Consider the following 13,253-nt stretch of genomic DNA (forward strand, 5'->3'; position numbering starts at 1 on the left):
AATCTAAGGCTGGCTGGGCCGTGCAGAACTGGGGGTCCTTGGGCAAATCACTGCGAACCTCCGCTTCTCCATCCTTGCTGTGACTCGAGAATAGGACCGGTCTGCAACCTATCGGGAAAGGTCCGATCCATCACACCAGAAGGAAAACACTGCTCCAGGGGGCTTGTGATGTAAGGATGATTTCTTACCGTGGATCCTGGTTGGAAAGTTGGGTAGCCCGTGGGCTGAGACGTGGGGTTGGTACAGGGCTTGGCCCACCCAGCCTCAGAGCAGGGGCCTATGAGTCTGGACCCTCACATGGGTCTCAGGCTGGGCCAGATGCCAGCTGTCCAGTTGCTCTGGAATGAGCCCAGTGCAGCCTTCATCCTGCCCTGGCAGCAGGTCCGTGTGGGCAGTTGCTGACTCTCTGTTTGTTGCTCAGGGTGGAGTTTGTCAAAATGGCCAGTGAATTCGATGCTGTGAACTTGGGCCAAGGCTTCCCCGACTTCCCACCCCCAGACTTCGCTGTGGAAGCCTTTCAGCACGTCCTCAGCAGCGACTTCATGCTGAACCAGTACACCAAGGCATTTGTGAGTCTCCCGACCCCGTCCGGACCCCCGGGACACGGGTCTCAGCCCTGAGGGAGGAAGCGGCAGAGCCCTGGGAATTCAATGTGGCCACGGTTTAGTGTTCATGGAGTCTCCTCTGTTTCAAGCCCTGGGACAGCTCACAGTCTGGGGCAGACAAAAAAAACAAACAAACAAAACTGTGAGCCAGGACGTTATGGTCTAGTAGGAAAAGCAGACTCAAACAAACAAACAAACAAAGGCAGAAAGCAAAGGCGGTTGATATGCTGTGATACAGGAAGATGGGGTGCTGTGGGAGCAGGGGGAAATCGGGAGATTAGGGAAGCCTTCCTGGAAGAGGTAACACCTAAGCTAAATCCTGAAAGACAACAAGCTGCTGACCGATTTGACTCTAAATCCAAACTCTGTTAGGAAAGGTCAGAGAGTAAAGTATCTGCCAGTCTTTGGAATAAAGCAATGAATGAATCTTTTTTTAAATTTTTAATGTTTATTTATTTTTGAGAGAGAGACACAGAGTGTGAGTGGGGAAGGGGCAGAGAGAGAGGGAGACCCAGAATCTGAAGCAGGCTCCAGGCTCTGAGCTGTCAGCACAGAGCCTGATGCGGGGCTCGAACTCATGAACTGTGAGATCATGACCTGAGCTGAAGTCAGCCGCTTAACCCCAGTGAATGATTCGTAAATGCTGGTATGCGTGGGAATTGCCTGGAGGGAGGGTCCCTCCAGATCCGCCATTCAGAGGTGATCTTGGCCAACAGTTTGCTACTTTGTTGAAGAGTGTTTAGACTTTTAAACTTTAACTTTTTAAAGTGCTTATGTAAACCCACACACACACACACACACACACACACACACACACACACCCCCTAACATGTGAGATTTGCATTTTTTGATACAAATGGACTCATAAAATGTCCTGTAGCCTGTTTACTTCACTAAGCATCATGTCATGGACAACTTTCCATGTCAGAAGAGCCTCATTCTTATTAATGGCCACAAAATATTCCATTGCTTAGCGGTGCCATAATTTATTTAACTGGCGCTGCACTGACGGACTGGTTTGGACCTCTCACAGTTATAATCAGTGGCACAGTGAATATTTCTGCAAACATATCTTGGTACACACGAGTGTTTCTCTTAGACAGATTCCTGGAAGTAAAACTAGAGAATCAGAGGGTGTAAGCACGTAAGCATGTGGTGCATATTGTCAAATCACCTTCCAAAAAGGCTTACACCCATCCGCACCAACAGAATGGTTGCGGACCTGGCAGGAAATTCATCTGTAAAGAGACAACCCATTTGTCTCATGCTCTTGCCGATCTTTTTAATATTGATACTATATTCTTATAATATTAGAGCCATATTTCACTGTTGCTTTTCTTTGCTTTTCCTCAATTCTATGTGCACTGGGCATCAAGACTTTTTCGTTCATGACCTATCTCATTTTTTTCATTTAGGTATATATCTTAGTCTTGTTGTTTTGTAAGAGCTCTTTGTATATTAAACATCTTACCTCCTTCTCTTAACTTGCAATGCTTTCTTTTATTTTTGCTCATGGTGTATTTTCCTGTACAGAAAATTTTGTGTGGCCTAATTTGATTTCGTGAGTTATTTAGTTAAGTTCTAAACCTAGGGTTTCAGTCACCTGGCTTAGCCCTGAGTGTTTTTTATAAGCACCCTTGGCAAACAAGTGTACGGATCTAACCTTCCTCTCAAAGCAGGGTGCTTCCAAAGCCCTAACGTAAAGGCCTGATCCTGCACCTCAACCGTACATGACCCTGAATACCTCATTTCCTGTCTCTGAGTCTCTGTTTTTCTACCTGGGAAATGGCGGGGGTCACCTAACACGTGTCTTGCGAGGCTGCTGGGACTGTCTGATGGCAGGAACGTCCTTCTTAAACGGAAGCTGTGGAGCTGCCACTACTGTGGCTCTGTTGGACCCTGCTCCGTGAGGGCACGCCCTCTGCCTGCGTGTCCACCAAAGCCCGGCTCTGGGCATTGGGCCCATGCAGAACAGGCTTGATGAAGGAACTCACTGTACTCGCCAGCCAACTTTGCCTCAGGCCTGTTGCTGGAAAGTTCTAGAATTGCCTGGATGCAGCAGAGCGGGAGGGTGGGCCCCGTCCAAGCCAGGGGGCTGACCACGGCTGCCCTGGCAGGGTTACCCACCCCTGACAAAGACGCTGGCAAGTTTCTTTGGGACGCTGCTGGGACAGGAGATAGACCCGCTCAAGAACGTGCTGGTGACTGTGGGTGCCTATGGGGCCCTGTTCACGGCCTTCCAGGCCCTGGTGGAAGAAGGAGACGAGGTGAGTGAGCGAGGCTCGGGCCGGGTGGGGATCGGTACTGACCCCTACTAATCGGATCCTTCTACTAGGTCATCATCATTGAGCCCTTTTTTGACTGTTACGAACCCATGACATTGATGGCGGGGGGTCGTCCTGTGTTTGTGACCTTGAAGCCGGTGAGGACGCTGGTTGGGGTGTGGGTAGGCAGAGGGCTCCCAGGAGTGTGCTGTGTTGGTCCCTGGGAGGTGGGAGAGAAGGAGGGAAGTTAAGGAGGCCAGTTTCTCCAGGATGGGGGAGGGGTATCCAGAGTCCCCCAGGAGAGCGGGACTGTGGGAAGGAGGGCCAGATCCCTGGAGCTGAATGTCAGGTTGGTGATTATTGCCACCAACTCCCACCTCCTCTTACAGGGTCCCACTCAGGACGGGGAGCTGGATTCCAGTAGCAACTGGCAGCTGGACCCCACAGATCTGGCCAGCAAGTTTACCTCGCGTACCAAAGCCCTAATCCTCAACACCCCCAACAACCCTGTGGGAAAGGTACCTCTTTCCAGAGATCCCTCCAGACTGGGTTCATGGCTTTGCTGTGTTGGGGGCCTCAGTTGCTTCATCTGTGAGATGGGAGGCCAAGCTGTCATGAGCTCTTGAGGACCGAGGTCCCAGAGACAGGGGCAGGGGTCCCCAGGGGAGGCACGAGCACTGGCTGGTGCAGCAGGCTGGGGGCCTCCATGACTGCCCTGAGATGCCGGGACCTTGAACTCCCCTTTCGGAGTGCGTCCTCCTGTGCGAAATGGGGACATGACCGAACCGGTGTCGAGGAAAATCGTCTTCAGCTGGGCAGCCTCAGACCCCACAGGTGAGGGCTCCGTCCCACGAGGCTGCCCACCCTTCAGACGCGAGCCCCAGTCCAGTTGTCACGTGTGCTTCTGACACGCTATAAATTTGAGGTTCCCACCACCCCCTCCTCAGGGTCTATTAATTTGCTAGTGTGGCTCACAGAACTCGGGGAAACTCTGACTTGGGTTTGCCAGTTTACTGAAGGAGGTGAGACAGGAGAGGGCAGCCGGATGAAGAGATGCACAGGGCGAGGTGTGGGAGGGTCCCGAGGTGCTTGCACGCCACCCTCCCCGTTTAAGGATGTGTTCACCCACCTGGAAGCTCTCCCATCTGTGTTGTCAGGACTTTATGGAGGCTTCCTCACCTCGGCACGATCGGTTATCATAACCCCATTTCCAGCCGTCTGCTCCCTGGAGGATACAGGTGGGGCTGAAACTTCCAAGCTCCTAATCGCAGCCCCATCTTTCTGGCAACTGGCCCCATCCCAGAGCCACCCCGACGCCTACCCAGCATGTCACCTCGCTAGATCAGGAAACACCTCCAGTGCCCTTATCACTTAGGAATCTACGAGGGTGTCAGGAGCCCTGTGTCAGGGACAGGTGGGGGTCAAAGATCAAGTATCAGAACGAGATACGCTCCTGGCGCTCCTGGCACTGAGAAATTTACAAGGGTTTTAGGAGCTCTGACCCGGGAACCTGGTGCGGAGACTCCTTTGTCTATTTTCTGTTAATTTCGCAGCAGACCTTGCAGGGTGAGTGCTGCCAGGATTCAATAAAACGGGGTGGCTTTGGCAGTATCCTTTCATCCCGCTGAGCAGGCCTCTCTGTTCGGGGTTGGTCCCCACAGGTGTTCTCCAAGGAGGAACTGGAGCTAGTGGCCAGCCTGTGCCGGCAGCATGACGTGATTTGCATCACTGACGAGGTCTACCAGTGGCTGGTCTACGACGGGTACCAGCACGTCAGCATCGGTGAGCCACGCCGGCCGGGGTGCCTGCGTCTCCCCCTCGACATCGTGGTGGGGTCTGGAGCCCGATCTGGGAGTCAGTGCAGGCCCGGTGACTTGGGCCCATGGGTGTGGAGCCACACTAGCCGTGTGGCCTCACCTCTCTGGAAACAGGCTGGCCCAGTGGCTCTGCCTCCAAGGCTGTCATGAGGATGAGCTAAGTAAGTTTGGTAAATGGCTTAGCACATAGAGTCCAGAGTGTGGAGAGCCCGCGCACCCTTGGAGGGGGGGCCCCAGGCACCCCCCCCTCCCCTTCCCCTCACCCCCGTCTCAGCAGCTGCTCTCTTTGACCTTGAGCAGCCAGTCTTCCTGGCATGTGGGAACGCACCCTGACCATCGGCAGCGCTGGCAAGACCTTTAGCGCCACTGGCTGGAAGGTGAGTCGACGGAGGGTAGGGGCACCACGTCCACGCCACGGTCCTGGGCAGGCGAGGCTGTGCACGCTGGGAACTGAGAAGGGGGGGTGTGAGACCCTAAAGGGCCTCACCGCCTCCCTGTGTTCCTGGTCCAGGTGGGCTGGGTCCTGGGCCCCGATAGCCTCATGAAACACCTGCGCACGGTCCATCAGAACTCTGTCTATCACTGTCCCACGCAGGGTCAGGTGAGGAGAGGCAGGGGACGCCCGCTGCCGGAGGGCCGGGAGGGGCAGCGACGGAACCCAGGCCGGCCTCAGGGCCGGCTCAGCCCCAGCCTGTCTGCCCACCCCCCTCCCCAGGCGGCCGTCGCCCGGAGCTTCGAGCACGAGCAGCTTCACTTTGGCCAACCCGGCAGCTACTTTGTGCAGTTCCCACGGGCCATGCAGCGCGCCCGGGACCGCATGATGCACAGCCTGCAGTCTGTGGGCCTGAAGCCTGTGGTGCCTCAGGGCAGCTACTTCTTCATCGCAGACATCTCGGACTTCAGTGAGCAGCACTGGCCGGGCCGGGCGGGGACTGGTGGGGGGGTTGGGAAGGGGGCGCTGGAGGCCGCACAGGGCTCAGCGTGGCTTCGGTCCCCCAGAGAGCAAGATGCCCGACTTGCCCGGAGAGGTGGATGAGCCCTACGACAGACGCTTCGTCAAGTGGCTGATCAAAAACAAGGTGGGCCTGGGGCGCCTGGGTGGCTCCGTCTCTTAAGCGTCTGACGCTTGGTTTCTGCTCGGCTCGTGATCTCATGGTTCTGAGTTCAAGCCCCATTTCAGGCTCTGTGCTGACAGTGCAGAGCCCACTTGGGATTCTCTCTCACTTCCTCTCCCTCTGCTCCTCCTGCACTCTCTCTCTCTGTCTCTCTTTTAAAAAACTTAAAAAAAATAACAAGGTGGCAGGACTGGCTGGTCCAGTCAATAAAGTGTGCAATCCTTTTTTTTTTAAGACTTCTTTTTTCTTATTTTTTAAAATGCTAATTTTTTTTTAATTTTAGAAAAAGAGAAAAAAAGAGTTGGGGGGGTGGGGAGAGAGAGAGAGAGAGAGAGAGAGAGAGAGAGAGAGAGAGAGTGAGAGTGTTTCAAGCAGGCTCTGTGCTGAGCATGGACCCTGACATGGGACTCAATCCCACAACCCTGGGATCGTGGCCTGAGCCAAAATAAGAATTGGACGCTCAACCGACTAAGCCACCTAGGCACTCCCAAGTGTGTGCCTCTTGATCTCAGGGTTGTGAGTTCGAGTCCCACATAGAGTATAGAGATTACTTCAACATAAAATCTTAAAAAAAAAAAAGATCAAGGTGAACCAGACTCTGCCAGGGCACCTGTGTGTGGTTGTACAGGCTGAGCCCAAATCCAGCCCAGCCTCTGCCCTCAGCCCAGGTACATGGGCGTGTCTGTGTCTGTCTGGATTCTGCAGAAGAACACCGTGCCGGCCTCGGCCTCCCATCCAAGGAGGGGCGCAGAGCTGGCTCATTAACTCCGAGCTCAGCCAGCTTCCAGCTCTGATCTCAGGCTTATTTTCTCTCTCGCTCTGCGCTAACCTGCCACATGGTGCACGCCTCTCACAGCCTCCATCTCCCTTCCCTGCCTGCTCTGGGGAGGGACCGAGAACCGTGCTCTGGGACTCTTGTCCTCGGACCTTGACACAGCTCTGGAAGGGGCTCCACTGACACTTCCTTCCTTCCCCACCCCATCGAGGGACGCTCTCTGCCCCCAGATGTCCCAGCCCCCGAGGACGGTCATGCTGTGGGGCCGTGCTGACGTGGGCTTCCTCGTCCGCAGGGCTTGGTGGCCATTCCGGTCTCCACCTTCTACAGCGTGCCGCATCGGAAGCTCTTTGACCACTACATCCGCTTCTGCTTTGTGAAGGTAAAGGATGGGGGCTTAAAGGGAGAGGAGGGTCCCTTCCCGCTCCCCGCGGCCCGCCACTAGCGAGGGGAGAGGGGCTGGACCGACCTGTGTTGGTGCAGGATGAGTCCACGCTCCAGGCCATGGACGAGAAGCTGCAGAAGTGGAAGAGTGAACTCAGGCCCTGACATCGCCTGCCTGGCCCTGCCCCACCCGGTTGCTGCCGGCTCTGCCTTTGTCCGGGTTTCAGCCATTCCCAGGTTGGGCGTAGATGGAGCAGGGCCCCTTTCTCTGTGACACAGGATGTCCCCGGGGAGGAGCCCACCTTCTTGATCTTGGTCGATTCGGGAACATTGCCACAGTGCCTGTATTCCTGTCGTGGTGGTGACGTGGACCTGACCTGGGCCTCTCCCTGCTCCTCCCTGGGTCGGGTCACACAGTCCCGGGCGCCCTCTGTATTTTCCCCAGTCTCGTCTGAGACTCAACGGTTAGAGTCCAACAGTGTGCTGGCCTTGAGTCCCAGCCCAGCCCCGGCCCCAGCCCAGCACCGGCCCCGGCCCTGCACCGGCCCAGCCCCGGCTCTGGCCCGAGCCCTGCACCGGCCCCAGCCCTGCACCGGCCCCGGCCTGGCCCCAGCCAAGGTTCTAGCATCCCTCCCTTTCCTTATTTAACCTTCACTTTGGGAAGCTGTCTTGAGGTTTGAGTCCCCAAGCCAGTACTTTTCACCCATAATAAAGTTTTAAGTTATTTAGACCCTTATTTGCTACTTCTCTCTGCTTCACACCCTCATGCTGATCGCCAACGAGGAACTGGTTAGAACGGAAGGCACCTTGGGCACCTGGCTGGCTCAGTCAGTAGAGCATGCGATTCTTGATCTCCGAGTTCTGAATTCAGGCCCCACATTGGGCATGGATCCTGTTTTATTTATTTATTTTTAAATTTTTTAATGTTTTCATTTATTTTTGAGAGAGAGAGAGACAGTGCTAGTAGGTGAGGGTCAGAGAGAGAGGGAGACACAGAATCTGAAGCAGGCTCCAGGCTCTAAGCTGTAGCACAGAGCAGGGCTCGAACTCACAAACCATGAAATCATGACCTGAGCCAAAGTCGGACAGACGCTTAACCCACGGAGCCACCCAGGCACCCCGGATACATTTATTTATATAGGAACATATGATACAAGAAAACATTATTTGCTGTTTGTCCTTGGTTCCTGGCACAGAGCTCCTAAAACCCTTGGAATTAATTCCCTGCGCAATAAGACTCATCCTTTTTTACTCATACATAATAAGCCCCTTTGACTATGTCTTTAGTGGGTCAGAACTTTCAGTACCAATCCTTGAGGGAGGGGAAACAGACTGAACGTCCAGTTCAGTCCCTTGGCCTGTGGTTTAATGGATCGTGTGTATGGAACAGACCCCCCCCCCCTGCCCCACAAAAACCCTGAATCAGTGAGGCTCAAGGAGCTTCTGGGTTGGTGACCACATCTGATGAGCTGGGAGGGAGGTGCATCAGGAGCCCGCATGGAGTTCTTCGTCCCCTGAGACCTTACTCTCTGTAGCTCTCCCCGTGGCTGTTCTTGTCTTGTATCAATTTTTTTTTTTTAAGTAGGCTTCATGCCCAGTGCAGAGCCCAATGCGGGGCTTCAACTCACGACCCTGAGATCAAGACCTGAGCTGAGATCAAGAGTCAGACACTTTCTTTTTTTTAATGTTTATTGATTTTGGGGGGGGGAGGGGCAGAGAGAGGGCAGGAGGGGTACTGAGGATCTGAAGTGGGCTCTGTGCTGACAGCAGACAGCCTGATGTGTGGCTGGAACTCACGAACCGCATGATAAATCATCTGAGCTCAAGTCTGACACAAGATGATGACCTGAGCCAACTGAAGCTTAACTGACTGAGCCACCCAGGAGTCCCAACACTGTATCCTTTATAATGAAACTGTAACTGTTAAGTGTAGCACCTTCCTGAGTGCTATGAACCATTTCAGGGAATTACTGAACTCCAGGCAAATGGTGGAAATGCCCAAATCTGTAGTCATCCAAGCAGAAGTAGGGGTAGCCTAGAGACGCCACTTGCTGATGGCATTTAAAGTGGGGGGCAGCCTTGTGGGACTGAGCCCTCAACCTATGGGATCTGCGCCAACTCTAAGTACCTATTATCAGAATTGAATTGAAGTGTGGGTCACCCATGTGGTGTCAGAGAATTGCTGTCGGAACACATTTTGAGCCAGGCGTGGTACACGCCCCTCCTGCCCTGTCCAAGCTGTGACTTGCTACTACCACAGTTCCAAAGTCAAGATTGTGGAACAGAATGCCATCTCAGAGGTTCTGGCTTGGAGCCCCTGTGCACATGCAGAGCCTGACGGCATGGGACAGGGCCATAGATCTCACATGGAGAACACCCCAACCAAACATTCAGAGCCCATCCAAAATCGGCCAAAGCCCATGTCTGTGACTCTACAGAAGTTTGAGATCTCAGACTGAGTAACCTCAGCCAGCCTGAGAGGGCAGATCTGACTTAGATGAATAATCAGACAGTGAAAGGAGTAAATGGTAGAATAAACACAACCCTTGTAATGTCAACACATACAGTGAATTTGAAATTAATCTTTCCTCGGGGCACCTGGCTAAACTTACAACTTTTTTTTTTAATGTTTCATTTATTTTTGAGAGCGAGAGACAGACAGACAGACAGACTACGAGCATGGGAGGGGCAGAGAGAGAGGGAGACACAGATTCCAAAGCAGGCTCCAGGCTCTGAGCTGTCAGCACGGAGCCCGACTCGGGGCTCAAATTCGTGAACTGCAAGATCATGACTTGAGCCTCAGTGGCATGCTCAACCGACTGAGCGACCCAGGCGCCCTAAAACATGACTCTTCATCTTGGGGTTGTGAGTTCAAGCCCCATGTTGGGCCTAGGGCTTACTTAACAAAATGAAACAGTGAAAAAAACAATTTCTCCTCTCTTCATTTGTAAGCTCTAGATCAGCATCCACTTTTGCGTACCATCGTGTCCCTGTTGGTTACCAGAGGGTGTGCCAGCTTCAAGATAGGCTCTGCTCCATAACTATTGGTTGATTGAATACATATCGGCTCCAATTTATTAACTTAAAAAAGATAGCAAAGCTCATTTATTGCTGACAGGAGGGCAAATGGTACAGTCGCTTCGAAAGCGTGGCAGTTGTTTACAAAGCTAAGCATAGTCTTAACTGTAGGAACCAGGATTGGGTTCCCAACTGTTTATCCAAGTGAGTTGAAGATTCATGTCCATACAAAAACCTGCACATGAATGTTTATAGCAGCTTTATTTATAACTGGAAGCAATAAAATGTCCTTCAGAAGATGAATGGATAAACTGTGGTATATCCATGCAATGGAATGGTCTCCAGCAACAGAAAATAAGTGAGCTATTAAGCCACGAGAAAAAAAATGACAGAAACTGAAATGCATGTTGCTTCATGGAAGGGTATCTGAGAAGGCTGCTTACCTTCTGATTCCAACTATTACGACATTAGGAAAGACAAAACTACGGAGACGGTAAAAAAGATTAGTGGTTGGGGCGCCTGGGCGGCTCAGTCGGTTAAGCATCTGACTGGTTCCAGTCATGATCTTGTGGTCTGTGAGTTCGAATTCAGCTTCAGGCTTTGTGCTGACAGCTCAGAGTCTAGAGGCTGCTTTGGACTCTATGTCTCCCTCTCTCTCTCTCTATCTCTGCCCCCCCCTCAAAAACAAACATAAAAAAAAAAAAGAATAGGGGAAAATGGGGGAGGGGGTGAAAGGGTTATATGGGAACTCTGCTATGTGCTCAGTTTTTGGTAAACAAATCTATTCTAAAAAATAAACTCTCTTGGGGTGGGGGAGGGGGAAAATGGGTGATGGGCATTGAAGAGGGCACTTGGGATGAGCACTGGATGTAAGCCAATTTGACAATAAATTATATTTTAAGAATAAGTAAAAATAAATAAATAAATAAATAATGAAGTCTCTTATGAGTGCCAGACTGGCTCATTCCGGAGAGCATTTGACTTGACCTCAGGGTCACGAGTCCATGGGGCTTAAATAAATAAATAAATACACTGAAAAAATTTTAAGAAGTCTGTTAATGAAAAGGGAGAGAAAACGAACGAATCTATAAAAGAATTGGATGAAATTATCTCCAAGGTCATTTTCAGCTCCAACTCACACTCCAGCTCTGGGCCTAGGGTCCCCATGTTAGGTAAAATCAAGATGAGTTTTGAGCGCCGCTCGTGCTGAAACGGAGAGCGGCTCGAACCGTCCAAGGGTCCAGGACAACACTGCACAAGCTGCCCCTTTGGTCCCCAAGCCCTCCGCGATGAGACCACCCCCCAAAACTCGCCCCCAATTCGCTGCGCGGGCTCAACGCAGCCCACGCGCCTGCTGGGCAAGCAGATGCCTAGGCCACGCCCCTGCGCACCCTTGGCTCTCCGATTGGACGACTGGGAAGAGGTGTGGCCGGAAGGGGTGGGTCTGTTTGGCAGGGCGTGGCCGACGGTGTGCGGTGAACATGGCGGAGCGTGTCAAGAAGAGGCCCTGCGGCCCGGTAGGTGGCGGGAGACGCGGTCCCGGGCAGGACCGGGGGTGGGTGCGCGAGGACGAGCCGCGTGGGAGCCCGTGGTGAGGGGGTGCCGTGCTTCCCGTTCCCTGCTTGTCGCTGACCCGAGGCCGGAAGCCCCGGGGTGCCGCATGCTCGTGGCCGCGTGCTCCCTTGCCTGGATGAGAACCGGTGGTGGGTGCCGGGCCGGGACAACGGCAGGTAACCCATTGCTGAGCCCCCTTGCGGCTACTCTGCCCGGATTCCGGAAGTTGGACCCTGCCCTCCGTCTCTTTTCGTGGCGTATCTTCTGACTCCCAGGGGGACAGCAAGCAGGTTCTCCTTCCCTGAGCCTGTTTCCTCTCCTCTCCTTTGAGACCTCATTCAACAACTCATTGGGTGCTTACTATGTGTCAGACCTGGTATTAGGCACAAGGGGATAGCAGGTTCCTGCCCTCCGATGCTAACGCTGGGGTGGCAGAGTGGGGGCATTCCTCACCACCCCCATTTTGCAGGGAGAGGGCAACTTCGGAGCAGAAAGTTGGACACACATCCCTGTCTCAGTTGTGATCATTCAGCCTCACTCCTACCTTCCTATTTCTTCTCCAGGGTGAACATGGCCAAAGGATTGAGTGGCGAAAATGGAAGCAACAGAGTAAGGAAGGGGTGGGGGTGGGGGGTGGGAGATCCTCTGAATCTTGCCGGATGCCACTCCAGCAGTGCACTGCTGAACCCTGGGGAGAGCCACTGGGTTGGTCCGCTCTGGGTCCCACAGCATCCAGCATGGGAAAGAAGGGGCCAGAAGCCCGTAAGGCTCCACTGACTGCTCACTAAAGGGTGCTAGAGAGCCCAGGCTGAGCCCTGCTGAGACGCCACCGTCTCCTCCACTGCTCCACGACGCTGTCCCTCCAAGCCCTCTCCCCGCCACCAATCCAGATGTCCTCTTATCCAGAGAAAGAGGAGAAAAAGAAATGGAAGGACCTCAAGCTGATGAAAAAACTGGAGCGGCAGCGGGCTCAGGAAGAAGAGGCAAAGCGCCAGCAGGAAGAAGAGGCAGGCGCACAGAGGGAGGACCAGGGTGAGCAGGCCGGGTCCTGGGCAGGGCCGCCGGTGTCCTTTCTGGAAGGGACCTTAGGGGATCCAGCCATCTTGTCCCAATGGAGACACTGAGGCCCAGAGCATGGGAGAGACCCGGAAAACTGAGTCCTAACCTCCCACTTAGGTAGGTTTAAATGCTGTGGACAAGTGTCACGTATCATGACATCATCATGATGGTTGTTTTTCAGTTTTTCGCTGAGCGCTTAGTGTGCTTTAATTTAGCTTTTCATTTACTTATTTTGATTTTACTTTTTTAAATTTTTTTTAATGTTTATTTCTTTCTGAGAGAGAGAGACGGAGCACGAGCTGGGGAGGAGCGGAGAGACACAGAATCCAAAGCAGGCTCCAGGTTCTGAGCTACCAGCACAGAGCCCAACTCGAGGCTTGAACTCGCAAACTGTGAGATTATGACCTGAGCCAAAGTTGGACCCTTATCTGACTGAGCCACCCGGGTGCTCCATTATGTTTTGTTTTGCTTTTTAAAGTAAACTCTGCCCAATGTGGAGCTTGATCTCATGACTCTGATATCAAGAGTTACATGCTTTACTGACTGAGCCAGCCAGGGTGCCCCTTATTTTGATTTTATAATAAGAATTTGGGTTTTTTGCCGGGGGTGGGGGGGGCGGGCGCCTGGGCAGCTCAGTCAGTGGAACGTCAGTTGACTCTTGG

At 53.1% G+C, this 13,253-nt stretch overlaps 2 protein-coding genes across 8 annotated transcripts in view; both read left to right on the forward strand.

Moving 5' to 3' along the window:
- The window catches only part of KYAT1 (kynurenine aminotransferase 1), a 35,066-nt gene extending 27,370 nt beyond the window's left edge, over window positions 1-7,696 (forward strand). For 5 of the 7 annotated variants that reach the window (XM_029919400.1, XM_029919402.1, XM_029919404.1 and 2 more), the window contains 11 exons: window positions 422-569; window positions 2,723-2,872; window positions 2,941-3,027; window positions 3,259-3,387; window positions 4,531-4,651; window positions 4,987-5,063; window positions 5,198-5,287; window positions 5,402-5,588; window positions 5,686-5,765; window positions 6,872-6,958; window positions 7,240-7,696. In XM_029919400.1, coding sequence (XP_029775260.1) covers window positions 422-569; window positions 2,723-2,872; window positions 2,941-3,027; window positions 3,259-3,387; window positions 4,531-4,651; window positions 4,987-5,063; window positions 5,198-5,287; window positions 5,402-5,588; window positions 5,686-5,765; window positions 6,872-6,958; window positions 7,240-7,608 — 1,525 coding nt within the window. In that variant the 3' untranslated portion in view covers window positions 7,609-7,696. Of the gene's footprint in view, window positions 1-421; window positions 570-2,722; window positions 2,873-2,940; window positions 3,028-3,258; window positions 3,388-4,530; window positions 4,652-4,986; window positions 5,064-5,197; window positions 5,288-5,401; window positions 5,589-5,685; window positions 5,766-6,871; window positions 6,959-7,059 lie in introns of all 7 variants that reach the window. The other 2 variants (XM_029919406.1, XM_029919401.1) reach the window with 2 other exon arrangements.
- Window positions 7,697-11,430: 3,734 nt separating this feature from the next.
- SPOUT1 (SPOUT domain containing methyltransferase 1) overlaps window positions 11,431-13,253 on the forward strand; it is a 7,678-nt gene continuing 5,855 nt past the window's right edge. The window contains exons 1-3 of the mRNA XM_029920383.1: window positions 11,431-11,495; window positions 12,096-12,141; window positions 12,439-12,564. Coding sequence (XP_029776243.1) covers window positions 11,460-11,495; window positions 12,096-12,141; window positions 12,439-12,564 — 208 coding nt within the window. The 5' untranslated portion in view covers window positions 11,431-11,459. The remainder of the gene's footprint in view (window positions 11,496-12,095; window positions 12,142-12,438; window positions 12,565-13,253) is intronic.

Source organism: Suricata suricatta, chromosome 13 (assembly GCF_006229205.1).
Source record: "Suricata suricatta isolate VVHF042 chromosome 13, meerkat_22Aug2017_6uvM2_HiC, whole genome shotgun sequence".
Taxonomy (NCBI): Eukaryota; Metazoa; Chordata; class Mammalia; order Carnivora; family Herpestidae; genus Suricata; species Suricata suricatta.